Here is a 27242-nt window from a genome sequence, read left to right on the forward strand (position 1 = left end):
GGCTGACCGCCGTGACGTCACACCGATGACACGCCCACCTCTGACGTCACTTGGATCCCTGGACACAGGTCAGCTTCAATGGGTTCCTGGCAAACCGAGAGGTTCTGCTGGGTCAGAACCAGAACTCCAGCTAAACCAGATCAAGACCGTTTGGGTCAGAACCGGTTCTGAGGTCCAGCAGAACCAGAACCAGATTTATTGTTTATAATAAATGACTCGGATTAATTAAATGTTTTAGTTTGAATTATTAAAAATAAACATGATGAAAAGATTCACTTTTATCACCTCATTGATTATTAATTTCCTTATTGATTTAATGTTTCATCTTTAAATCTCTTTGTTTCCATAAATCTGAGTTTTAATTCGTCTATTTCTAACCCAGATCAACGCAGAACCGAGATCCGGAACCAGAACAACTTCAAGTTATATTTAGAGTACTTTTTAAATATTTATTATATTTTGATATAATTATTAGATTTTGAGTGTAATAATTCTGTCTCAGAATTATATTAAAAATATTTAATATACTTCAAATATATTTTAAATATACTAATATATTAGTAATGTATTGAAATTACACTTGATTTTTATTTCCTGCTATAATTTTAATAACTTGTGAAAGTCTTTATTCCTACGTTCCTATTTTCCACATTACATGCATAACTACAGTATTTACATTGTTTTAGGCTAAAATTACATGGAAAGATTAATTACACAAGATGTTTAATTCAAATATTGTTTTATTACAGACATTTTAAAATTGTCCAATTTTACTCACAACTTTATGAACTTTACATAAATGATCAGTTTACAGATCTAAAGTGAACACATGAACATGAACATGAACATGAACATGAAGTGTGACAATAAAACATAAAGTGAGGATCAACAGAACATTCCGGTTCACTGCACCTTACAGGAACCTACAAAAAAGAACAATAGAGCAATTAAACAGAAAGTATTTGTATCTAAAGAGAACAGAAAAATGGCAAATAAAAAAATAATACAATTTTAAGACGTTTTGTACTCGCCATGTATGTGACATCATCAGAACTGATGATGATTGGGACCAGATGCCTGGGGTGGAAAAACATTTCTGGGTTTCTTCTTTGCCTGTTTATGTTAGAAGTAGAAAATAAAAAGTCAGCAATGTCAGAATCAGTTGATGTTGGCATTAACTATGAAGCTGTTTTAAATGTGGACTTAAGGAGACAAACTACCTTAAAATCTTTCCATCCATGATCTGAACACACTGATCCTTGCAGGGTGGTGAGGGGGGCTGGTGGTGCCCATCTCCAGCAGCCATCAGATGAGAGGCAGGGTTCACCATGGACAGGTCACCAGTCCATCACTGGGCCCTGAAAGTCAACAACAAATAAAAAAATGAAAGATAAATGTTAGATTAACAAGGAGAATAAAATATTTCCAGTTACCTTTAAATCAAATCATGTTTATTAAGCACTTGGTGTTGGTAACACAGCAGTTTTTGTTGTTGAAAATGTAGCTAGCTGCTCAGTAAAAAACAAACTTACATCATGAAGACGATGTGAAGGTTCATCCTCAGAGCTGGTTGGTGACCTGGTGGAGTCAGAGCTTCTTCTGAGACAGAAAGTCTTTAGGTTTCTAACACCTGATTTCTCTGGTTTCCTCTTTCATCTCCATTTGCTTAGACTGCAAACATATGAAGATAAAATCATTGATGAACGAGTTAAAACAACAACCTCACAATATCAAAGTCTCTCTGTCTGATGGAGCTTAATTAAAACCAGGTTAGTTTATGAATTAAAGTCGCAACAAACATGCAGTTATAACACGAAGCTGAATTATTGCTATAGTAATAATCATACAAGTCACAATAAAATTGATAATTATTTAAGAAACCAACGTAAGTTATATATCTTTACTGCACTTATAATTAATAATTAAATCATTTATAATTAAATGAAGATAGATAATAAGCAAACTTACCACCAGCTAGCAACACTTAGCAGCTAGCAACACTTAGCAGCTAGCAACACTTAGCAGCTAGCAACACTTAGCAGCTAGCAACACTTAGCAGCCTTCGTCCCTCTGGGCTCCTTTTGAGACACATTTCATTTCCATCGGTTGTTGTCCCGTTGTGTTGTCGTCTAACTTGGACTAGGACGTCACCAGCTTGAATTGACCTAAATTAGTAACTATTGTCGAGGCCCTCTCTACTTTGAAGACAATATTATGCAGTAAAAATGGAGAATCTGAACAGAGTCTGTTATCTTCCCTGCTTCTAGTTTTTTCTTCTCTCTGTGACGTTTTTTAAATAAATGAAAATGTGCAACACCGCCACCATCTGGTCTGGAGTGTGAACTGGAGCTAATGCCGCTGATTAGAAGGTTTTACGTCACACATCTGAAAACTGATTGGATACTTTCTTTAAAATTACATCATGATTATCATTGTTTTATTGTATGCAATTTTAATAAATAGTAAAAGATTATTAAGGCACTTAAAAATTCATACGTATTCATTCATATTTTGTTCTCTTAAAGTATACTTTTATTTAATATATTAAAAGTGTATTTTGGTATAATAATGTTTAAATGTGTTTAAAATTCTAATTTCGAAATTGGTACAAGTGTATTTTTAGTATACTTCAGATATAATATAGGTAGTACACTTAATATTTAGTATACTTAAAGTGTACTTTCACAAATCTAAGGATGTTAAGTATACTAAAGTATACCTGTGTTTCACCTGGGAACCTCCTGACTAGAAAGCGTCAGGTTGTTGTTTTCCCAAAACATGGAGTCCAAGTTTGTGTTTAGAGGAAAAACAGAAGGTGGTTTGGTTTTCCTTTCTGGAAAATCAGAGGATCAGTTTGGACAAGAAGAGCTGAAAACATGAAGACAGAAGAGAGGAGCAAAAATAATCGGCCAGAGGAGACACACACTGAGACACACACTGAGACACACACTGAGACACACACTGAGACACACACTGAGACACACACTGAGACACAAAGAGACACGATAAGACACGATGCAGGCCCCACAGTATGGGCAGGAATTGGGGGGCATTGCCCGCCCAGAGTCCAGCCTGGACTGGAAGCTGTTTGCTGTTTTTACCTCAGAATGGCCAACTCTCTGTTATTCCTATATCAGTTTGATGCAGTAGGAGCTTCCGCACTTCCCGTATCTGTGCCTTATGTCACTATATCAGCAGTTAAAACTGTTTAATCCGTTGTTAACACGTCGTCCCCTGTTTTTCCGAGCCGCCTTTAAACGCATCATGAACGCTAAGACACTAGCTGGGTTTCCACCTGTGCGGCAGCGAAGGAGACCAGCTGCTGCTGGGCGGAGCTTCAGGTGTGTTAGAATCATGGCAGCAAAACGCAAAGAACTGCAGTTTTTACCCCAAACTAACCGACTGCTGGATGCAGGTAATGTTAGCTAAAAGGTGACTAGCTAATGTTAGCTAAAAGGTGACTAGCCAATGTTAGCTAAAAGGTGACTAGCCAATGTTAGCTAAAATGTGACTAGCTAATGTTAGCTAAAAGGTGACTAGCCAATGTTAGCTAAAAGGTGACTAGCCAATGTTAGCTAAAAGGTGACTAGCCAATGTTAGCTAAAAGGTGACTAGCCAATGTTAGCTAAAAGGTGACTAGCCAATGTTAGCTAAAATGTGACTAGCTAATGTTAGCTAAAAGGTAACTAGCCAATGTTAGCTAAAATGTAACTAGCCAATGTTAGCTAAAAGGTGACTAGCCAACACCAATACAGCACCGTAAGCTTGTTAACTAGCAGCCAGTAGGCTACTGAGGTCGTCTATGTTCAGCTACGCAGATTCATTTTGTCCCTGCAAAATAAGTCGATGCCCCCTATACCTAACCCGATACCCTAACCCCAACCTACCCCCCACAGTTAAACTCGTCTGGCGCCACGGCTGCACGATGAGACATTAGAGAAACGAACAGAAGGCTTGCTGCTGCTGCTGGATGGACCGGTCCCCAGTAGAAACCCGAAGTGGAAGGTGGACAGATGCATGAAGACACGTTAGCATGAGGACACGTTAGCATGAGGACACGTTAGCATGAGGACAGATGACATCGGTCGTGGCTTGTTGGGGAGGAATGGAGGCGTCACGAAGGACAAAGTTTACTGAAACAGATTTTCTGTGAAGGTTTCCTGAATGGACCAGAAGCTGTTGGAGTTTGCAGGAACTGAACGTCCTCAGCCTGGAGACGCCTCCATGTTCTGACCCAAGGACTCACTGGTCTGGTTCCGGTCCGGTTCACTATGTTCTGAACAGAACGCCACAGACCAGCTGATGGATGCAGAATAACTAGCTGTGGTTCAATGGACCAGGCTAATACCTGGAACCATGGATCTAGCTATCTGCTGAACTTTGACCTCTTAGATTAGGGTCATCAACACCTGCAGCTGCTTCTGACTGACAGAACAAGAAGGCTCCACCCCGCCCCCTGGTGGCAGCTTGACCAACTGCAGACATGTCAGTTTTATTATTGAACAGGAAAGTAAACCTGAACTTATCACAATAAAAATCTATAGCAACATAAATGACTTCTTCTCTTCTGCACTTATTTTTCATTGAAGTGTAAAATAAGTGCACTTCAATGTGCAACAGGGGGCGCTGTAAACAGCTTAGTGCCTCAGACCGAAAGTTGCAGATTTCATTCCTTCACATCAGAAACATTTTATTTTAATAGTGTTTGTTTGTTTTTGGTCTAAATTCATGGGAAGATTTCAGATTACATGAGAAACAATAAAACAAACTTCAACAAGATAACATGGAGAACATTTCATTTAAAAATCAGTGACAGAAAATAGAAAAGCAAAACATAAAAATGCAGTTTTAAGGTAAAATGAGCTTAAAGGAGATTTATTCTGACAAGAAAAAAAGATATTTGGAGTTTAATAAATAATACATTTTTAATTTATTTTCTTTATTGTTTCAATATTTTGAAAACTAATTATTACTTTTATTATTACAACCCAAAAATAATGATCAAATGTAACGATAAGAAGGTGATTTTATCAAATAAATACATTTTATTCATTTTTGTTTTACTTAAATTACATAAATAAAATGTGTAAATAAATCAAATTAAGTTATTAAACAAATGCACACATTTTAAAATGTGTATATTTCTACCTGGAAAAAAAGTCTGGCCTTTTATTTTGAAATGTTGAAAACCAGGAGACATTCTGAGACGGTTTCCTGATCCGGTTCAGAGAGACAGAACCACGTTGGTTCTCACCGAACGCAGAACGAAACTAAACGATAAAAAGCCAAGAAGAAGCAAAGAAATGAAGGATCAGAAAGTTGATCTTTAGTTTCTGCTCTTATTGTGAAGGTCCACAAAAAGAGTCACTTCACAAAGTTCTGCTGATTTTCTTCTTCAGATAAAATCCTGAATCCAGAACCATCAGCTTTTCATCACAATGAGATGATGAGACTTGATGCGTTTCACTTAAAAACAAACTGAAAGAACCGTTTCCGGATCCAGGTGTGACTTCTATGGTGCTGGAGAGCAGAACCGAACCGTTTTCAAGTCCAGGTGTTGGAGTGACGCTGTCTGGCATCTTAATTTGAAAGGTCATGACCTCAGTAGACAGGAAGTGGTAGCTGTCCATTTCAGGATCCTTTCTCTTTTCCTGAACACCTGCAGGACGGATAGAGGAAGATTAGAAAAGAGATGAGGAGAAGAAAAGCCAGAAGACGGTTCCGTCATGGCCTCATCTGAAGAGACGACCGACTTCTGGGACAGGAAGTCCTTTAAACAGGAAGTCCTTTAAACAGGAAGTCCTTTAACCAGGAAGTCCATTAACCAGGAAGTCCTTTAACCAGGAAGTCCATTAACCAGGAAGTCCATTAACCAGGAAGTCCTTTAACAGGAAGTCCTTTAACCAGGAAGTCCATTAACCAGGAAGTCCTTTAACAGGAAGTCCTTTAACAGGAAGTCCTTTAACCAGGAAGTCCTTTAACCAGGAAGTCCTTTAACCAGGAAGTCCTTTAAACAGGAAGTCCTTTAACAGGAAGTCCTTTAAACAGGAAGTCCTTTAAACAGGAAGTCCTTTAAACAAACAGGAAGTCCTTTAAACAGGAAGTCCTTTAAACAGGAAGTCCTTTAACAGGAAGTCCTTTAACAGGAAGTCCTTTAACAGGAAGTCCTTTAAACAGGAAGTCCTTTAACAGGAAGTCCTTTAAACAGGAAGTCCTTTAACAGGAAGTCCTTTAACAGGAAGTCCTTTAAACAGGAAGTCCTTTAACAGGAAGTCCTTTAACAGGAAGTCCTTTAACCAGGAAGTCCTTTAACAGGAAGTCCTTTAACCAGGAAGTCCTTTAACCAGGAAGTCCTTTAACAGGAAGTCCTTTAACAGGAAGTCCTTTAACCAGGAAGTCCTTTAACAGGAAGTCCTTTAAACAGGAAGTCCTTTAAACAAACAGGAAGTCCTTTAACAGGAAGTCCTTTAACAGGAAGTCCTTTAACCAGGAAGTCCTTTAACCAGGAAGTCCTTTAACCAGGAAGTCCTTTAACCAGGAAGTCCTTTAACAGGAAGTCCTTTAAACAGGAAGTCCTTTAACAGGAAGTCCTTTAACCAGGAAGTCCTTTAACAGGAAGTCCTTTAACCAGGAAGTCCTTTAAACAGGAAGTCCTTTAACCAGGAAGTCCATTAACCAGGAAGTCCTTTAACAGGAAGTCCTTTAACCAGGAAGTCCTTTAACAGGAAGTCCTTTAACCAGGAAGTCCTTTAACAGGAAGTCCTTTAACAGGAAGTCCTTTAACCAGGAAGTCCTTTAACAGGAAGTCCTTTAAACAGGAAGTCCTTTAAACAAACAGGAAGTCCTTTAAACAGGAAGTCCTTTAAACAGGAAGTCCTTTAAACAAACAGGAAGTCCTTTAAACAGGAAGTCCTTTAAACAGGAAGTCCTTTAAACAGGAAGTCCTTTAAACAAACAGGAAGTCCTTTAACCAGGAAGTCCTTTAAACAGGAAGTCCTTTAAACAGGAAGTCCTTTAAACAGGAAGTCCTTTAAACAAACAGGAAGTCCTTTAAACAGGAAGTCCTTTAAACAGGAAGTCCTTTAACAGGAAGTCCTTTAAACAAACAGGAAGTCCTTTAACAGGAAGTCCTTTAAACAAACAGGAAGTCCTTTAAACAGGAAGTCCTTTAAACAGGAAGTCCTTTAACAGGAAGTCCTTTAACAGGAAGTCCTTTAAACAGGAAGTCCTTTAAACAGGAAGTCCTTTAAACAAACAGGAAGTCCTTTAACCAGGAAGTCCTTTAACCAGGAAGTCCTTTAAACAGGAAGTCCTTTAAACAGGAAGTCCTTTAAACAAACAGGAAGTCCTTTAAACAGGAAGTCCTTTAAACAGGAAGTCCTTTAAACAAACAGGAAGTCCTTTAAACAAACAGGAAGTCCTTTAAACAGGAAGTCCTTTAAACAAACAGGAAGTCCTTTAAACAAACAGGAAGTCCTTTAAACAGGAAGTTCTCTCTGAGAAACTGAATTTCACGATCATCTCCAGGTGATTCCTTCTTATGGAGAGAAAATAAATCTTCGTTATTCTGTCCGTGTCGACCGCGGTCCAGAACGTTCCGGTCCAAACCTGCTGCTTCCGGATCTTAGAACCCCTGAAACCTGCAGAGCACCAGGAACTTCCTGTGTTCGACCCTGGACCACACCTCCAGAACCAGGCCAGAACTTTCAGGACCATTGATGAAAACTAATCAGATCTGATCAATCATATCCACAAACGAGTCAAAAACCAGTCCTCCCAGTAAGACCAGCACACCGACCTGCAGAGGTCGTGACCTGCAGAGGTCGTGACCTGCAGAGGTCGTGACCTGCAGAGGTCGTGACCTGCAGAGGTCGTGACCTGCAGAGGTCGTGACCTGCAGAGGTCGTGACCTGCAGAGGTCGTGACCTGGAGAGGTCGTGACCTGCAGAGGTAGTGACCTGCAGAGGTCGTGACCTGCAGAGGTCGTGACCTGCAGAGGTCGTGACCTGGAGAGGTCGTGACCTGCAGAGGTCGTGACCTGCAGAGGTCGTGACCTGGAGAGGTCGTGACCTGCAGAGGTCGTGACCTGCAGAGGTCGTGACCTGGAGAGGTCGTGACCTGCAGAGGTCGTGACCTGCAGAGGTCGTGACCTGGGTTCGGATTCCGCCGCAGCAGAAATCCATTTTGTCACAAACAGACTTCTGCCCTGGTCCCTCTTGAAAATGAGATCTGGATCTCAACGGTTCACCTGGTTAAATGAAGGATTTTTAAAAAATGTAATTTTTGTAATTTTGTGAGATTAGTTGGAGTGAAACTGGAAAGTCGAGTTTCACCTGAAGGGAACCAGGAAGTAAAAACTTTGATGGTTTTCCAGTCATGGATTCACAAGAAGCTTTTCTACATATTTTTAATTAGATTTGGTGCATTTTAAAAATGATTAAATATAAAAATATAGCGAAATATATTAATGTGGAAACATCAGTAAGAAATGTGTTCATTCTAACAAGATGTTTGTCTCTGGCGATTTATTGGAGCGTTAGTCTGATCCTGACCTTTGACCCGGCTGGGAAGCAACAACCGTTTCGCTCTGCTGCAGCTTAAACTGCCTCACCTGTAGCTCGTTAGCATTAGCTCTGCTAATGAGCTAACCCTTTAGCCAGGTATTCACACCTGGAGGCGTTTCAGCTTCAACTAGACGTCGATGTTATTCAGGCTGATTTTTCCCGATTCCAAACTGAAGGGAAATTAAAAGACAAACTCCAGTTTAGTGTTTGATTTATAAAACTTTACCAAAACAAGTATTTACAAACTCATAAGCTGTGATACAAACCAACAACCGAGTGCAACCGCACAAACTGTCCCAACAGTTTGAGAAAAACAGGAAGTGGACATGAAACCCGGAGCTGCGACTGTTTCCGGTTCGTCAACACAAGAAAACATCCAGCAGGGGGCGCTGCAGGCTGCCAGCTCAGATCAAATCTGATTCAGAAAATCTACAGATTTCCACCAAACACAGAAACTCTGCGTCTTTCAGGTGAATTTATAATCTCATGGGATTTAATTTTTACACAGAAATAAAAACAACCCTGTAAACAACTGATACATCTCAGTTTCTTCAAATATAAAAGCAAGAATGGTTCAGTTTCCCTTCAGATGCTCATGATTCCCCCCAACAACAATAAAAGCTTTCAGGAAAAATATAAAACCTTTTCACTTTCAGCACAGGCAAAATAAAACGCTTCAATATTCACCTATAATTTACATTTTTATATCTTCTTCATGTATCTCTTGCATTTCTATTGCTCAGGAATAACATTTATTACATCAATTTGATAAATTATGATTGCAAAAACAAGACAAAAAGAAAATATATTTTAGTTACATTTTTGGCTTTTCAGCATTTTTTATTTGTGGACAAAAAATATAAAAAAATGTATTTAATGGAAAATGTTTCATTACGTTGAGTGAAATTAACGCTGAAAGGATTTAAACAAGGAGCCAAACTCCATCCGGGTCTGATGAGGCTGCCCCCTGGTGGCCAGGACCAGACACAGCGAGCAGAAATAAAGAAATAAAACTTCATTTTGTTCTTCTTGGTCAAAACTTATTCAGAAATAATTTTTCTACTTCTCCAATCATGTTTGGAGAAAATTACTATTTTGACGATTGGTGATTTTTTACTGAATGTTCTCAAGATGAACATTATGGAAATTATGGAATAAATTCTGTTTTCTTCAGTCACCATCATCTTCACCGTCACCGTCAGACCTCTGGGTCTCAGAGACAAAACTGGTTCTGAATCGTCCTGGAGGTCCAAATACTTTAACGCCTGAAAAGTTTCTGCACAGCTGAAAAACTGAAGCTTCTGTTTGAAGATGAAGAAAAGTTTCAGATTCAGGAAAAACCAAAAAAACGTAAAAATCCTCGTTATCCCACCAGAATCCCAAACAATATCATCAACACGAGGAAGAGTTCGGACCGCTCCTCTTCCTCCTCACTCCCCCAAACGGAAACGCGGTCCTCCAGTGAAATCCTCGCAGTTCTGCCGGGTTTTTGTCTCCAGATGGACCCGAGTGATCCGAGGTCCGACTCCACCCAACCCGGAACACAGCGTTTAAATCCGACAAAAAGGTTTTAAAGGAATTTAACAAGAACCTTTCTGACTCAGGACCAAATGAAACGAGACTTTTGAACCTTTAAGCTCAAACTGATTGGATGGAGACATTTTAGCTGGTCCAATCAGAAAGCAGCTTTTACTAGATCCTGATGTGGAAATGAAAACCTTTAAATCGGATTTAATGAAACATTTTCTCTGTAGTTCTGTCTTATAAAAACTCAGACTTCTGGATTATTTTGTGGTTTTGAAAACTAAATATCTGATTTAGTCTCTGTAGGTTTTACTTCTATTCTACTCAATTTCCTCTGATCTTAGTTTAATGGACCACAGGAGAAATCTGCTGTGAAATGAGGGTGTACTTTCTTTTTACCGAGACTGAACAATATTTCTGCTTTCTTTGTAATAGGAAAACCCGGCAGTGACCAGTGGATGTGGGTGGGACCGAGATCAACTCCTGACTCCACCCACATGACACCATGTGACGGTTTTCCACAAAATGAAGGATACCCATCAGCAGGAACAATAGAGCTCGTTTTTAGACTTTTAGAGAATATTTCTCTACATGTGCAGTTTGGACAGCGCCATCTTCTGGTGGTTTGGGTTATGACATGAAGGTTCTGGTGAATCCTTCTGGACCTGCTCAGGTTTTCAGGAACATATCAGGTCTCAATGGAGACAAAAATGAAACGATGACCCTTGACCCCGCCTACAGACAGGCCACACCCCCTCCAACAACAAACATCAAAGATTAGTTGAAGAATTAAAAAATGCTCCAATCAACGAGCACATTCCCAGCGAGCAGCCGGACCGGACCGGACCGGGCTACACCAGGCCGGGATCAGAACCGCCACCCTATGGCTTCAGACAGAGGAAAAGGCAACGTACAGTCCACAGGTGGCCCCGCCCCCAAGCAGACCAACCAATCAGCAACTACCAAGCAGAACCCAATCAGTGTAAGGCGCTTCTTTCAGATAGCAAAGAGTTTTAAGGCAGAGAGAACAGCAGGGGGCGCTCCAGCTCCTTCCTGCTCAGCTTCCAGGAATTAGTCTGTGCGGCTGGCGGCTGGGGAAGGAGCTCTGAGGAAGAGAGGAGGAGCAGAGGTTAGGAGAACAGGAAGAGGAGGAGACGCAGCAGGAGGAGCTCACTCATTGGTTAGTCGGAGCAGAGAGGAAAGGAGCACCAGGTGGCGCCAGAGACAGAATCACTTCACCAGGACTGACTTTGGCAGAAACGCCTCCATCTCGCCGCCTCCGCCCGCCCTCAGCGGCTCAGCGGACGCAGAGGAAGAGGCGGGGTCGGGGCATGGGAGGCCGCCGGGCACCTTGGGGAGGCTGTACATGTAGACGGCGGCGATGACAAGCCCCGCCCCCGCGGTGAACAGCAGGTCCACGTGGAAGCCAAACAGGTAGACGGACATCACCGTGGAAACGATGATGGAGAAGGAAGTGGCGAAGCCCTTCAGGATGTTGTCGGCGTACTTCACCACCACGGCCACCAGCAGCCCGCCGAACGCCTGGTTGAAGATGACGCACCACACCATGCCGGTGTAGCCGAACAGGAAGCCGTGCTCAGCCACGGCGGCGCCGTCGTTCCACCACATTCCCAGTAGTCCGAGCGCTGTGCCGAAGATGCCCAGCTGCACGTTCCTCATCCACACCGATGCAGAGCTGCCCTTCAGAATCCGCTCAAAGTAAACGCCGGCGAAGCCAGACGACAGGCAGCTGATCACCACGGCAACCAGACCCACCATGTAGTTTTGGTTCGAGGCGTCAGCCACCGCCGCCTCCTTCTTTCCCTCCTGCTGCACCTGCAATCAGACCACAGGCAGAGTCATCAATAGATCCATCAATGGAACAGGAGGAGTGAGACTCTCTCGATCTGTTCCTCTTCAACAGCTCGATCGTAGAGAGGCCATTCCACATGCTGACAATCAGACAAGTGTTGGAAAACGTTCACCAAGAGGACTAGTTCACCTCCATGGATTTAAAGGATGCGCATTTCCACGTCCCTATCATCCTGAAACACCGGAAGTATCTGCGTTTCTCCTTCCAGCCAGGGGACCCAGAATCAGTAAAACCATCTGTCATTCGGTTATTCTCTCGCCCTGCACACGTTTTCCAAATGTGTGGAAGCGGCGCTGCAGCCACTGCACATGGCAGGGATGAGAGTCCTCTTCTATCTGGACGACCTACTGGCTCGGTCCAGAGAGGAAGCCGACCCTCAGACCCAGAAGCAACTGGGAAAAGAGTTTGGTTATTCCATCTCAGATTATCATTTATCTGGGAGTGGAGTTGAACTTGGCTATGATGGGAGCCCGATTAGCACAACCGAGAGTCGATGCTCTGTTAGCGCAGCTCCACCGTGTCAGGCCTCGCAGCGTAGGGACTGCTTTGTCAGTCATGCGGCTGCTGGGAATTATGTCAGCGGCTCACGTGTCTCCAGAGATGGTTCACTTGCCTACGCATAGATCTTGTGCGCAAAAAGAGGCGCATGATCTCTGTTCCTCCTTCAGTGGGAGCCGATCTGATCCACTGGGGGAGCCCCAGCATTCTGGCAGAGGGAGTTCCCCTCACAGACCTATGCCACACCTATCGGTGTTCACAGACGCATCCCTGTTGGGATGGGTCTGTCTCAGGTGGTTGGAGCACAGTGGCCAGATGACATGACTCTTCATATAAATGTGCTGGAGCTCCTCATGGTGCTGAAGGCGAGTCTGGCGGACATTTTCCACCCACACAGTCAGCTGAGCCTCCACTGTTAAACTCGTCTGGAGCTGGGACTGGTGTAACAGCCTACATAAATGGCCAGGGAGGCATGCGCTCCACTCAGCTGTTAACATTGCCAGACAGCTGCTGTGCTTTTCAGGCGTAAACCTGCTCTGGATCAGAGCGGTGTACATCCCCGGCGTCCTGAACAGAGGAGCAGATATCATGTCCACGGGGACTGGAGTTTCCATCTCAAGCTAGTCGCTCAAATATGGAGCAGATTCGGCAGAGCAGCAGTGGACATGTTCGCCACGCAGGAGAACGCACAGTGCCAGCTGTGGTTCTCACTGAGCCCATGGCAGGACCCACCACGAGGGGTGGACACCTTTGCTCACAGCCCGTGGCCAAAAATGATCCTTTATGCTTTTCCCCCAGTTCCACTGATTCCACGGCTCCTGGACCAAGTTCAGGAGTTGCAGCTGTCGGTAATCCTGGTGGAACCCGAGCACAGGAACGCGGCGTGGTTTCCCAGTCTGCAGCAGCTGGTGTCAGGTCCACCGTGGAAGCTGCCATGGAGAGAGGATGCGCTCCTCCAGGCCGGGGAAGCGATCAGGAGCCACCCAGAAATAGGCCAGCATTTTGGTCTGGCGGCTGAACAGGAGCACCTAGAGAAGCTTGGTCTCCCTCAGGGTGTGGTGCGCACCATTCAGGGGGCACGAGCTGCTTCTACCACAGCGTTATATGCTTCAAAGTGGTCAGCCTTTCAACGCTGGTTCATGGGAGAGATAGTGGAGCCCATTTCATGTCCTTTAGGCTGTGTGCCGTCATCTCTCCAGCACCTGATGGACAAACTTAGCTTTAAAACGTATGCTGCAGCTATTTCCTCCTGCCATGAGGATTTTGGTGACAGAATGGTCTTCAATCACCCGCTGATGAAGCGGTTTCTGAGAGGTGTGCGCAGAAGCAGACAGGTGTCACGTCCACTTGCTCCTCTGTGGGATTTAACACTGGTCCTGCACGCTCTGGTTGAAGCTCCATTTGAGCCTTTAGATCAGGCTCCTCTCAAGTTTCTGTCTTTTAAAACTGCTCTGCTGTTGGCCCTTATGTCTGCAAAGAGAGTGAGCAATTTTTCCACTCTCTGTTGCTCCTTCTTGTCTCGGAATACGAGCTGTCAGCAGATCAGTTGTGCTGCGTCCCAATCCTGCTTTACTCCTGAAAGCATCACAAGCTTGTTCAGATAAAGGGAGACATCTTTGGAGGGCTTTTATCCCCTCCTCAAATCTGAGACAGAAGCTGCTTCTCATCTTCTCTGCTGTGTGCGCTCTCTTGTTATGTGGTGTACACATCTGCACTGCGTCGCTCTCAGCGTCTGAATTACAGAGATAATTCAGTGGGGGGGTCCTCTGTCTGCCCAGTGTCTTTCTGTGTGAGGCCATCCCACAGGCTTACACTTTTGGATTGGATCCTCCAGAGAATCTGAGAGCTCACTCCACCAGAGGGATTTCATCCTCCACAGCTTTGCGTGGAGGAATGTCTGTGGAGGACATTTGCACAGCAGCTTCCTGGTCATCTCCATGCTCATCTACTCGGTTTTACCTGTGTAATATTTCTACTTTCTCTATGACCCATTCTGTCCTCGGAGTTCTGACAGAATAATTATTTTTGTCACATTTACTCACAAAGCATTTGAGAACAACATGGTTGTCCAAAGTGCGGTATAAGTTACCTGTTCTGTTCATCGTTACACTGTTAGTTTGTAACGTTCGCTGTTCTTGTTCACAGCAGCAGGTCTGTTTGTCTCAACCTTTCTGACCAGATGTTATTCTCCTCTCTGGTCTTCTGCTGTATGGGAGGTCAGGAGTGCGTAATTACCCACTCTAGGCTGAGACTGCCTTTGTTTTATGCAGCAGATGCTTCATGGTTGTGGTCTGGATGGATCCAGTGAGGCGTAGACTACATCCTGCTTCGCCTTTAACCCACTAGCAATAGCCTTAAAGGGCGAAGCCTATACGAAATAGAACGTTGGTTACGTATTGTAACCCCAGATTCTGAGTATAGGCGCAGCCCTTAAGCTGTGGGCCTCACTGGTTCCTGAATAGCTGAAGAAAAAGGCTGTTAGGGAGCCGTTTGTTCGGACTGACCGTTATTTATACAGACCGGGGTGGGCTATCGCTATTGACCTCAGGGTTCTGGGTGGCTGTAGGGCTGGTCTACAGTCTGTCCCTAAAGCCAGGCGGTGAAGCAGACAGAGCCTCTCTGTGGATTGTCTCCCTCTGGCTGCTAAACGCTCAGTCCCTAACCCTAACCCTTAAAAAATAAAAATAAAAAATCCTCCAACTGCAGCTGATCCAGAACGCTGCTGCTGGAGTTCTCACTAAAACCAGAGAGAAAGAGACACCGCCCAGTTCTATATCACCTAGTTCTACATTATATCACAGAGTTGTCCTACACTGGCTCAGTGTAGGACTGTAGCATTCAGCTTCTATGCACCACAGATCTGGAACAAACTCCCAGAAAACTATAAAACAGCTGAAACCCTGAACTCCTTTAAATGTAGATTAAAACTGAGCTGGTTGGAGCCGATTTGGAAACAATCATGAAACATTGATCAATAATCTGATGTGTGATGTTCTCATATTTCTTTGACTTTGTAGTTTTGTGTTTTTATGATGTAAAGCTCTTTGAAATGCCTTGTTGCTGAAAGGCGCTATACAAATAAAATTTGATTGCTTTTGATTTAAGTTGGGACTAAAACTCATCTGTTCTCTCTGGCCTTCAACACCAGTGGAAGGGAAAAGATAAAGGATGGAAGAAAATTGTTGCAGCTAAAAAATTAAGTATTGTTTGGATTTATTCATATTAGCTTTTGGTATCTTTGCCAATTTTATTTTTCTTATAATTTTTACTGAACTTTTATTTTTACATTCTATTTGATCATTTATCTACCTGTGATGTTTGCCGTGAAGCGCTTTGGTCAGATTTGGAAATGTGCTACAGAAATAAACTTTGACTTGACTTGAGACGAGCTGAACCAGAACAAGCCTGAAAGAAAACCTGCAGAAGACCAAAGACTGGACGACACAAAGAACCGGAACCGTTCTCCGGATCAGTGGAGCCAGAACCGCGACGTACCTGGACGATGGCGACGCCGGCAAACAGCAGCAGCAGGGAAACCCACTGGACTCTGGACAGAGATTTCCTGAGCATCAGGACGCTGAAGAGCGCCGTGGTGAGGATCTTCAGCTGGTAGGTCACCTGGAGGGGGAGGAGCCTGTTATGACCAGGTAAAACCTTCAAAGTATCTGTGGCAGACCTTTCTGAAAACTCTGACCTGAAGGTTTTCAGAAAGGTTGACTCAATAATCAGACTGCTGATGTTAGCATCCACACTTTAATGGTTGCCATTAACAGTTAAAAACATGCGCTCCTCACCCAACAGAATGAAAAAACTACAGCTCTAGCCCCGCCTCCCACTACCTTACATCTCACACATGCGCAGTATGCTACTTACAACTTAACAATCTCCCCTCTTTCTTTAAAGAACACATAACAGGCTAAAACAACATTCGGTAGTAGCATTTTAACTTTACTTATTTTAGCTCCATTTACTTGAACTTAACTTATGTAAGGAACAGTAGTGTTTTTGTTTGTTTGTTTTATTCTTTAAATTGCCATTTCCCTTCACTTAGGGGTCTCAGCAGTTAGCAAGCTGGTCTTTGGTAGGTGTCCATATGATTTCCTGAATTGTCCCAGAACCAATAAGTTCTTTGATGGTGCTGATCTCAAGCAGAAGTCTCTTTTCAGTTACACATTTTGTAGATTTGACAGCATCAAGGAGGGAATGGTTGTCCGTTACACAGGTAATGGGTAGGATGTTGCGCGTGCCATCACCAACCATGAGCTCTGAATAGTGTAGTAAGAAAGACAGCACCATCAATCCCATCTGCTAGTGCCAAAGTCTCTCTGGCTAACATGGTTCATACCACTCTCCTAATCCGTCTGGGTTGCCAGCATATAGGTGAAAATTTTCCATCTTCTCCCATCAGTAAGACAAGATGTCCTCCTTGTGTCCCTCCATCTGAGAGGATTCCCGTTGAAGAAGCGCTGAACACCACTAGCTTGTGGTATTTCATGTCTCCTAAGCATTGGAACCTGAGGGTAACTTCCTCAGATTGAAGTTTTCTGATCCGTTTGTTTGCACAGTGTAATGTTTGAATCGTAGCATGTTTTGTGTTTGACACCAAGATGGATATGTCACACATGATGTCAGGTCTGCTCTGTCTTGCTACCCACAGAATCCGTCCAATCTTGGATTTTAACATGTCTATTTCTGTGTCTGTTAATGGAGCCTCCCGCTGTGGTGCTCTGATGGGAACCATAGGAATGGGCTGTAGATTTTTAATGTATGCACGCTGTTGTACTCTGATTTCATTCTGCAGAGAATGAGCCTCCATTCCAATGTAGTGGAAGCTGTTATGTTCTCGTCCAACTTGAAAAGCAGCTTTCAGTTGGGGGATAATAGCTGAAGAAAACACGTATGAACCACCCCATACTAAGTCATCTACATGGCATGCAAGAACTCCTGTCACCTTACAGAAATCATCTTGCCAGTAGAAGACAGTTGGATCAACTTTTGACACAGTTCCTCCCAGCTTCTGCATGATTTCTTTGTTGTACCAGAACAAGGAAGCATCTGCCAAGCCATAGACACATTTATTTAACTTCCATACGATCCCTTCGCTCTCTGCCTCTTGAGGTGGACGAAGATACACATCCCGTGTAAAATCTTTACCTTGCAAAAAAGCTGCTTTGATGTCCATAGAGTTCAGCTTCCATTTATTTTGGCATATAACAGCTATGACCAACTTTAGAGATTCAGAGAGACAAGTGGGTGAATCCTTAGGAAGTTCTTTAATGTTAATTTCTTCAAAGCCTCTTGCAACCAGTCTAGCTTTGGGGACTATGTCTATTTGTGTTTTCTTGAGTGCACACCCACCTTGTTGATATGCATTTCTGACCTTCATCTTTTTCCTCCACAAATATGTTGTTTCTTTTCCAGTTCTCAAGTTGTTTGTTTAGCGTGTGAGAAAATATCCTCATTCACTACTAATATTTCATCTCTGTTGTCAGTATTGGTCTTGACATTTTCAACCACTTCAAGGTTGCTTACTTGTCCCATATCAACTGACCCTGTGGATCCAGCAATTTCCTCTGGCTCAGTATATTCTAAGTTGTACCAGTTTTTGTGTTTCCCACTGGCTTTTCCTGCCCGGCTGTGTATTTAATTCCTCTTCCAGCTTTTAGTTTTATTCCTTCACTTCCAGTTGTTATGTGTGTCAGTGGGAGACCGCCCTCTTCAGGTTGTACTGGATCACAGGAGGATTCACCATTTTCGGCAACACCAAGTGATTCATCGCTTGTTGGTGCCATCTCCTCATGTTCGCTTTCAAAATCATGTTCTTCATCAAGTACCGCCGAAAGGTGGTCTTCAGTTTTAAATGGATTTTTGTTTTCACTTTCTTCTAGTTTCTCTTGTGCCTCATTAATTGTTCTCAGCTTAAACTGGTGTACTCTGACATACGTTCCACCATGCCTGACGAATATTACACCATCTTGGCCAATAACCACACCTGGCCCTTTCTACTCCTAACAGTCTGTACGTTTATAATAGACAAAGGCTTTTCTCATGCCATGCAGTGTGTCAGTGTGATGACCCATCCATGTATTGACACCAGTTTCCAATGCTGGAGGTTTATCAATTAGAACTGAAGGCAGGTTTGGGTTTTGACCAAAAACAAGTTGATAAGGACTGTAGCCATGTACATTGTGCATGCTGTTTTTTGCCATCAAAGCCCAGTCCAGGGCCATTTTCCAGTCACATTTGTTGTCTCTCTTAACCTTGAGTAGCATTTCAGTGAGAATCTGATTGTGTCTTTCCAGCAGGCCGTTGCTCCATGGATTGTATCCAGCAGTGGTTCTAACCTCAATGTATATATATATATATATATATATATATATATACATCTATCAGCCGCACCGGGCTGCAGGCCGCTGGTGTCTCTGCTGCTCTCAGTTTCCCATAAGGACCCAGCAGAGGGCAGCAGAGAGCTGCGTCCTAATAACTGCTGGATATATTAAGGACGCAGTTCTCCGTCTCCAAATCCGGTTTTGTTCACACTAAGTTTACGTGCAGCGGCTCCATTTCCCTCCTGTACCGCCAGATCGATACTCCTCAACTTAGGAGCTGCATCATACGAGTTTGAAAACATTTCTCCGTCGTGCCTGCTGCTAGCATGGCTGCTAGCATGGCTGCTAGCATGTGCTTGTTCTAAATGAACTTTAGCGCGTTCTTTGATTTCTAATGTTGACTTCCAATAACTCACTTCCTGCTAAAGAGCCCCCTGATGGTTGAAGAAAAATCTACAGAAAAGCCGCATGTTCAAAGTGTAGGAAAGACGTAGCAGCTTATAGTCCGGAAAATACGGGAGGAGAAATTGGATCATTTCCACGGCACACCTGACGGTCACTCACGGTACACTAGTGTGCCGCGGCTCAGTGGTTGAAAAATACTGCTCTACTGTACCGGATGCATATTTCAGTTTTTTACAATTTCCTTCAGTATTGCAAAGCTTTCATCATCAGTGTTGCTTGAGCAAGACAAGAGCTTTTGTAGTCCGTCAACTGAGGCATGTCCAAACTGTCTAGGTAGCTTTAGCAGTAGTTTTTTTTATCTTTTGTTGTCATGTTTTCTGTCACAATGAGAATTTCATCTTCATTTGGTGTCTCACTTTGTTTAAACTGGCTTTCATTATTGATCCTTTCCTTTCTTAAGTTTACACAATAATGTCCAGAAGATGTCAGTTCAAGTTTTACAGGTTGGTCAAACATCATAATCTGCAAGCCATTTTTCACCACACACAGTTCTTGTACAGGCAGAGTCAATCGCAGCAGATCCCAAAGCTTCTACCATGAAGACCTGTGTGTCAGATGGGGATTCATTTGAAAACAGAGTAATACTACATTCTTCAACATCCTCTTTTGATCCCTCAACATTTGTTAGCTTCACATGTTCTCTTTTATTGGGGCAGTCTTTTGCCCAGTGACCATTAGTTCTTCTCCCGTATTTGTCGAGTGGATTAGTCCCTGCAGCTGTTCTTGGGCTTTGCTCTGAGTTTGAACTCCATTCACGCTTGCCTGTGTATTTGGTGAAAAGGGCTGAGTCGCCCTCTTGTGGAGAATAGACATTATCGCTGGAGATTCTTTTTAAAGCCGATTTCATGTTGTCAAAAGATACGGTGGAACAGGCGGTAAGAGCCAGCTGTTTGTCTTTAACGTTTAGCCCCGCGGTGTCTAACAGCTTGAATGCTAACACTGCATCCGGTAGTTCCATTTTGAACTTCTGTACCGTCGTTCAAATTCGATAATGTAATCCATCCTGGACGTGTCGCCACGTCTGTCGATCCGATCAAACTCCGTGTAAGCTTCGTACTGTCGATCCTTTTCTTCTTTTAAAAACACTGAATCCAGCTTGTTTAAAAGAAGCTCATTCCTGTATTGTCGTTGAGATTTTCCACAGCGATTTCCAGCGCGCTCTCTCTCTCTTCCTGATAGCGACAGGCTAACCGCTATTGCCTGCTTCTTTTTGTCCAAGTTGGTAACAAGCCTCCAAATATCAATTTCATTTTTCCAACTTTCGTAAGACGTCTTCTCGTCGAACGGTGGGGGAACTTTGTAATTTCCAGCTGCGGCATTCCTCTGCTACCAATGTTGACTCAATGATCACACTGCTGATGTTAGCATCCACACTTTAATGATCACCATTAACAGTTAACAACATGCGCTCCTCACACAACAGAATGAAAAAGCTACAGCTCTAGCCCCGCCTCCCACTACCTTACATCTCACATATGCGCACTATGCTACTTACAACTTAACATCAACAAGATCTTTGAAGAAAACTATTTGTAGAAACATATTAAAATGTACTAAAAGAAAAAAAAACATTCATGTGGACGAGACTGACAGGAAGGAAGGTGGCGAGACATGGAAGAGTCCTCCTGATTGGGAAAATCTAATTCCAGACTTCCTGAGTATAAAATTACCCTAGAAAGACATTTGTCAAGTTTATTTCGATTTAAACTACTGGTGTTCCAGCTGCAATGAATCAAAGGCAGCACTGAGCAAACAGGTTTATAGGAATGGTGTTCCGATCGATTGGCCACCGATCACTATTGGCCGATTTCCGTGAAAAAGCAGGTGATCGGTGTGTCGATCACCTGCAGCTGATGCTAGGCAGCAGTGACCTCTGCTTTCCTTCACACCGCAAACGGCCGCAGTAAATCCTGACCAAACATGTCTGCCGTGTGGAACCTCTGCAGCGTCTGAGAATGATGGGAAGTTTGAGACGGAAAAATGCCTCAGGGTGAAGAAAGCATCAAAATCAAATTTAATGTGATGTGTAAATTATGGCAGAACAGTGAACTGGTGTCTACATCACTGTTCTGTCAGGACTTCCTGTCTTCACTCGTCAACAAATTCAAGGACCAAAGAGTAAAAAACATCAGAAACTTTCTGTTCCCAACATCAGAGGGGCTGAAGGTTCTGCTAGCCGTCAGACGCCACCTGCAGAACCAGGACCAGGACCACACGACTAAAGTCTCAGATCAGAGAAACTCATCCACCCGGTTCTACATTCCTTCACTGCTAGTTTATAAATCACTGGATGGATCGAAGATCTGCTGCTGCTGGATCAACCTTTAGGTTCAGGTTCTGGTTCTGATGCAGAGCAGAACCAGAACCAAACATGGACAAGTAGCATTCAGCTTCTATGCTCCACAGATCTGGAACAAACTTCCATCCATCCATCCATTTTCTTCCTCTTATCCGGGGTCGGGTCATGGGGACAGCAGCCTAAGTAAGGACTTCCCTCCCCAGCCACTTCCAGCTCTTCCAGGGGAACCCCAAGCCGTTCCCAGGTCAGATGAGAGACATCGTCCCTCCAGCATGTCCTGGGTCTTCCCATCCTCCCAGTGGGACATGAACTCCTCACCAGGGAGGCGTCCAGGAGGCATCCTGACCAGATGTCCGAGGCTCAACTGGCTCACGACGGACCGGTGCAGCGCCCGCTTCACGGCGCCCGCTGCACCAATCTCCATGGCCTCTCCAAACTCCTCCCATGCCCAGGTTTTTGCCTCAGCGACCACCAGAGCCGCATGCCGCTTCGCCTGCCGGTATCCTTCGGCTGCTTCTGGAGTCCCACAGGCCAAAAAGGCCCGATAGGACTCCTTCTTCAGCTTGACAGCATCCTTCATCAACGGGTTCGAGGGTTGCCGCCGCAACAGGCACCAACAACCTTGCGGCCGCAGCTCCGATAGGCCGCCTCGGCAATGGAGGTACGGAACATGGTCCACTCAGACTCAATGTCCCCCACCTCCCCTGGAACGTGTTCGAAGTTCTGCCGGAGATGAGAGTTGAAGCTCCGTCTCACAGGGGACTCCGCCAGACGTTCCCAGCAGACCCTCACTACACGTTTGGGCCTGCCAGGTCTGACCGGCTTCCTCCCCCACCACCGGAGCAACTCGTCACCAGGTAGTGGTCAGTGGACAGCTCCGCACCTCTCTTCACCCGAGTGTCCAAGACATACGGCCGCAAATCCGATGAGACGATGACAAAGTCAATCATCGAACTGCGGCCTAGGGCGTCCTGGTGCCAAGTGCCCATATGGACGCCCTTATGCCTGAACATGGTGTTCGTGATGGACAATCCGTGACGAGCACAGAAGTCCAACAACAGAACACCGCTTGGGTTCAGATCGGGGGGGCCGTTCCTCCCAACCACGCCCCTCCAGGTCTCACTGTCATTGCCCACGTGAGCGTTGAAGTCCCCCAGTAGAACAAGGGAGTCCCCAGGAGGGGGACTCTCCAGTACCCCCTCTAAGGACTCCAAGAAGGGTGGGTAATCTGAACTGCTGTTCGGCCCGTAAGCACAAACAGTCAGAACCCGTCCCCCCACCCGTAGGCGGAGGGAGGCTACCCTCTCGTTCACCGGGGTTAAACCCCAACGTACAGGCGCCAAGACGGGGGAATGGAACAAACTTCCAGAAAACTGAAAAACAGCCGAAACCCTGAGCTCCTTTAAACCCAGACTGAAAGCAGCTGATTGGAGCCGATCTGATCAATAACTGGTACATTGATCAATGATCTGATGATTTTTGATAATATTGACAAAAACACTATCAAATGTAACGTCTGTTTCTGTTGGTGACTGCGAGACGATTTCATGATGAAAAACAGTTTAACTGTCTTGTTTCAGAAATGTGCTACAGATAAAATGACCAACCGACTGATCTGCACACATCAACTGGACCTGTCTGTGTGACCGGGTGCTGACCCGGATCAAGGTTCTGGTTCTGACCTGGAAGGAGGCGGCCGGCAGGTTGGAGATGGCGACGTACTGCAGGTTGTTCTGCAGCGTGTAGATGAGCGACGGCACGGCGAGCTTCAGCGTGTCCTGGTACTGCAGGACGACCGAGTCCAGCAGGAACCACAGCGTCTCCTTCAGGGCGCCTGCAGAGACGCAGCGTCACACAGTGGCTACTTAGCCCCGCCCACCGCTACTTACATCTCTTCTGCAGCAGGACGATGAGCAGGCACGTCGCCACCTTCAGGACCTCCGCCATAACGACGGCCGATGTGGTGAAGAAGCGGTCGCCCGGCAACGTGCGGACGTAGCGGATGCTGAGGATGAGCGAGGCATTCTGGACCACCAGGACCGCCAGGCTGATGTACTTCAACTTTCTGTTTGCTGCAGGGGAGACGGACACAAAGAGGAGCTTTCATCCTTCCACTCAACTCTCAGAACCAGAACTCTGATGCTGGTTCTGGTCGACCCACTACTTTCATCTGCTTTATTATCTGGACTCGACCAGCTACTTCTGCTTCTTCCTCTGATCTGCAGCCACCTGCAGAGCAGCAGAGCCACGCCCCCCCAGACACACCTGAGTCAGAGCTCCACGTCACCAAAACTGCTGATTCCACCTTAAGCTCCGCATGTTTAAGGTGGAATAATCAGCATTTAAGGTGGAATAGGCCCACCAGGCCTCCGTAGAACCTGTCAAAACCCTCCTGCAGTTCTGGACCAGGCAGAATCAGAATCCAGTACAAACCAGACGGATCATAATGAATCCAGTTTTTCTGCAGCACTTCATGTTTACATTTTTAGATTTAACCATAGAAACTATTTCCTTCAACAAACACCAGAATATTTAGCTGTTCTGTTTGCATTAATTAGTCGCCACAGCAACTGATTATTCGGCTCGGTTGGACCCCATTAAACCAGTAAACTATTTTATTAAATCGGTCCAAACTGGTCAGTTTAGCTGCAGGCAGCTGATTCTGGCTACTAGACAAACCAGTTTAACCACTGGGAACATTTCGAAATCATCCAGTTTTTAATCCGGATTATTTTTTACCTTCACTCTGACTCCGGGTCGGAACCTCCGCGGCCTTACTGCTGCTGCCACCCGGCATCCTGCGCTCTCTCCCCCGTCGGGACCGAACTCTCACCCGCTGCCTGCGCAGCTAACTCCGCTAGCCTCCCGGTTAGGCTCCGCTGTCGGAGGCGGACCGGTCGGCGCTCCGAGTCTCCGGCTGGTTCTGGTTCTGGAAGCGGGAGGCAGAGGCGGGCGAGTCGGCTGGAAATGACCGGAGCTGAGGAGCGGGACCGTGGAGGACTGGCAGACGGAGTTTGGGGAGCATCAGGCGGAGAACCAGGGCTGCGTGGAGGCGCTGATCTGTCCCGGAAGTCACTCGGACTACAGCTGCGGAGATCTGACTGAGTGACAGGATGCTTCACTCTGCAGGAGGCAGACGGACAGAAACAACAAGAAAGAAAGATTCTGAATCTATATCTTATTTGTTACTATTTAATTAAATTCGCCAATTTACAAGCGCTGTCTCAAGACACTTTGCAAAAAGAAAAGATTATTTCAATTCGCTCAGAAATTTCCTAATTGGTCCTAGTTATCAAACAGTTAATTATTCAGAGCAGCTTAGGAAATTCTAAGGAAACCCATCGAAAGATCGAGTCATTGAATGCAGCATCACTCCTCCTGACCAGCAGGGGGCGACAGTAGACAGGAAAAACTCCTCCTTAATAGTAAGAAACCTCCAGCAGAACCAGGATCAGTACCAGAACCAGGATCAGAACCAGAACCAGGATCAGAACCAGGATCAGTACCAGCGGCCATCTGTCACGACAGACTGGAGGTTAGAAAGAGAGAGCAGTTACTGCATCCATCCATCCCTGGTGGCTGGTGTCCATCTCCAGGGGTCGAAGGGCGAGAGGCGGGGTCACCTGCTCATTGAAGGAAACTACTTCTAATGGGGTATATGCCACGAGAGGTGGTGACGTATTTCCGTTTGAATTTATGCCACATAGATTGGTTCCCTGCTTGCTCCTATTGTTTTTACCCAAAGCTGCAAGATCTGTACCATGAAAAAGACGTAAAACTTAAAATATCTGTGAGCTACTGGTACAACAACCGAGTTTTGTGGTGTGTCGTTGTGTCCAGTAATTAGCCGGTACCATCCAGTGATTAGTTTTTTCATTTTCCTGCTGATATCAAGGTGACAGCGGACTGTAGCCAAGACTTAGCCACCAAAGCTAACACCCGGTTTGTAGCTGCCTGCTATTTCAAAGCTTGAGGATGTTGAAGATCCAGCGTCAGAAACGGGAAGACGGAGGTTTAAAGGGATACGAGCTTCGTTCACTGGAATAATTTGTTGGAGGAAAATAATGCAGGAGGAAATCCACTGCAACGGGAACAGGCTGAGAACAGAGGCAGCGATTCGGCACAAGGTGAGTCAATATGTGTGTTGATGAGTTTGTGTTATACGGAGTATGAATTATTTTTAGGCAACTCCTTAGTTTTTTTTATGTGACAATTATATAAAATACATTTAACATGCAGTCGGAGCGACGAGTCCCTCCGATACCGAGCAGGTAATTTAAGAACAACCGAGAGCAGCAACGCTTCAGCCCGATCCAAACCACACAGTCAGATTTAGGTCCAAAACCTTCGCTTTACAGCCGTTTCAGTGGCACCGACCCACATAAAAACCCCACAGAACAAATGGAACAAATCATGTTTTTCCCGAATCCTGAAAATATGACATCTACCTTTGCTGTTTCATAATTATAATCCACGTTACAGTGAATTTTTCCACTTGGCTGCTATAATCTGTTCTTGCATTACAGAGACGTAATTTCTCTTTTTTCCTCTGAGATTCTGCTTAGAAAACCAGGTTATGAAGTTTCTCCTCCTGCTGCTTTTTGTTTTTAAAATGGTAAATTTAGGTTTGCCTCCACTTCTATAAACTAATGCCTCTAATATGCATCATTGTTTGTCTCACTGTTGGTGCAGATATCAGGTGAACTCTGTTCTCTGCCTGCTAGTTTAAATTAATTTCAGCTTCACTTTCAAGAGTATTCAGATTTTAACCTGCATTTTCTAAGTAGTATTTTAATTCACTCTTTACTCAGTTACTTCAGTGATGTTAAAACTCTGAAACACTTTTTGCAGTTTCTTTGTGATACCAGAACTATTTCACTTAAACATTTAATTTCCTGATATTGTCCATTTATTTTAAGCAAAACTCTCAAAAAGAGCTAAATATTAGTTTTGATTACGTTGTGCAGCTAAATATGGACACTTATTAGATTTAATGTTCAGGTTTCATCGTAAACCTCGTGATGTTTCTGATGATCGCTGTGCTGATTACCACTGGATCCAAACACCTGGACCAGCTGACCGGTACGCCGTCCATCAGTCCACGGTCTGCCGGGTCATCACAACGTGGACCAACTTTTTATTCACTTGGTTAAACTAGGATCTGGAACCCGGAGCACCAGATATGCATAAATCTACCTGCAGACGCTGTTGGCCTCCCTGACCTGCAGTCATCCTGGACGGGCCGAGCCGGACTTCCTGGACGGGCCGAGCCGGACTTCCTCTCCTCCAGAGACGAGTTTCCATCACCAGTAACTAGTCTGATGTCTGATTAGCTGCTAGGAAGTATATTAAATATTCACTGTTCATTTTGATGTCCTGTTACAATAAAATTTAATCTACTTTTCACAAACTTTTCCCCTTTTCTCTGTGTTTATATCAAGTATTTACATGTAGGTCAGGAATTCAAGTTAGATGTTAAAATGCAACACATTTATGTTAAACCAGCAAAGAAATGTGAATATTTAGTAATATGTAGTTAGTTATATAATATAATATACTGAATAAGGCTGGATGATACTAGATTTTTATTCATACCAGATTTGATTTTAATCTATTTCTCTCGTCAGTTTCTATAATAAAATCACAGAAAATACTTGTCTTTATTAAATAAAAATAAATAAAAATGTCTT

At 44.3% G+C, this 27242-nt stretch overlaps 2 protein-coding genes and 2 long non-coding RNA genes across 10 annotated transcripts in view; 1 reads left to right on the forward strand and 3 right to left on the reverse strand.

Moving 5' to 3' along the window:
* The window catches only part of slc6a8 (solute carrier family 6 member 8), a 22772-nt gene extending 22764 nt beyond the window's left edge, over positions 1-8 (reverse strand). Inside the window, exon 1 of one of the 2 annotated variants that reach the window (XM_081609474.1) lies at positions 1-8. This exon is cut by the window's left edge and continues 1147 nt beyond it. The gene's annotated coding sequence lies outside the window, so the exon portion shown is untranslated. The other variant, XM_081609473.1, reaches the window with a different exon arrangement.
* Positions 9-722: 714 nt separating this feature from the next.
* Positions 723-3222, reverse strand: LOC145552341 (uncharacterized). 2 transcript variants are annotated; one of them, XR_014088371.1, is made up of 5 exons: positions 1969-3222; positions 1533-1671; positions 1221-1358; positions 1008-1113; positions 723-923 (listed from the first exon to the last, which is right to left on the reverse strand). It is a non-coding gene; the product is annotated as an uncharacterized LOC145552341 (long non-coding RNA). The 2 variants fall into 2 exon arrangements; XR_014088370.1 differs by lacking the exon at positions 1969-3222 and having other exon boundaries at positions 1533-1947.
* A 781-nt stretch (positions 3223-4003) lies between these two features.
* On the reverse strand, positions 4004-24631 carry slc35a2 (solute carrier family 35 member 2). 4 transcript variants are annotated; one of them, XR_014088362.1, is made up of 7 exons: positions 24292-24631; positions 23442-23624; positions 23235-23386; positions 15955-16077; positions 11338-11924; positions 8612-8734; positions 4004-5659 (listed from the first exon to the last, which is right to left on the reverse strand). XR_014088362.1 is itself a non-coding variant. In XM_081609521.1 (6 exons), exons 1-6 carry the CDS (start codon positions 24347-24349, stop codon positions 5632-5634), a joined length of 1131 nt encoding a protein of 376 aa, XP_081465647.1. In that variant the 5' UTR covers positions 24350-24631; the 3' UTR covers positions 4004-5631. The 4 variants fall into 4 exon arrangements, 3 of the variants coding, with proteins under 3 accessions (XP_081465647.1, XP_081465645.1, XP_081465646.1); XM_081609521.1 differs by lacking the exon at positions 8612-8734; XM_081609519.1 differs by lacking the exon at positions 4004-5659 and having other exon boundaries at positions 8009-8734.
* A 42-nt stretch (positions 24632-24673) lies between these two features.
* LOC145552343 (uncharacterized) lies at positions 24674-26962 on the forward strand. Of its 2 annotated transcripts, none has more exons than XR_014088373.1 (2): positions 24674-25679; positions 26554-26962. It is a non-coding gene; the product is annotated as an uncharacterized LOC145552343 (long non-coding RNA). The 2 variants fall into 2 exon arrangements; XR_014088374.1 differs by lacking the exon at positions 24674-25679 and adding an exon at positions 25698-26167.
* The last annotated feature ends 280 nt before the right edge of the window (positions 26963-27242 follow it).

This window comes from Poecilia reticulata, chromosome 7 (assembly GCF_904066995.2).
Source record: "Poecilia reticulata chromosome 7, P_reticulata-male-v2, whole genome shotgun sequence".
Classification (NCBI taxonomy): domain Eukaryota; kingdom Metazoa; phylum Chordata; class Actinopteri; order Cyprinodontiformes; family Poeciliidae; genus Poecilia; species Poecilia reticulata.

Bases quoted from the DNA above. Each gene is read 5' to 3' on its own strand.
- slc35a2 (XM_081609519.1), bottom strand. From the start codon at position 24,349: ATGCCGGGTGGCAGCAGCAGTAAGGCCGCGGAGGTTCCGACCCGGAGT. The intron at 16,078-23,234 runs GTCAGAACCAGA...CTCCCCCTCCAG, and splicing joins TGCCGGCCGCCTCCTTCCAG to GTGACCTACCAGCTGAAGAT. The intron at 11,925-15,954 runs GTACGTCGCGGT...GTCTGATTGCAG, and splicing joins CCGGCGTCGCCATCGTCCAG to GTGCAGCAGGAGGGAAAGAA.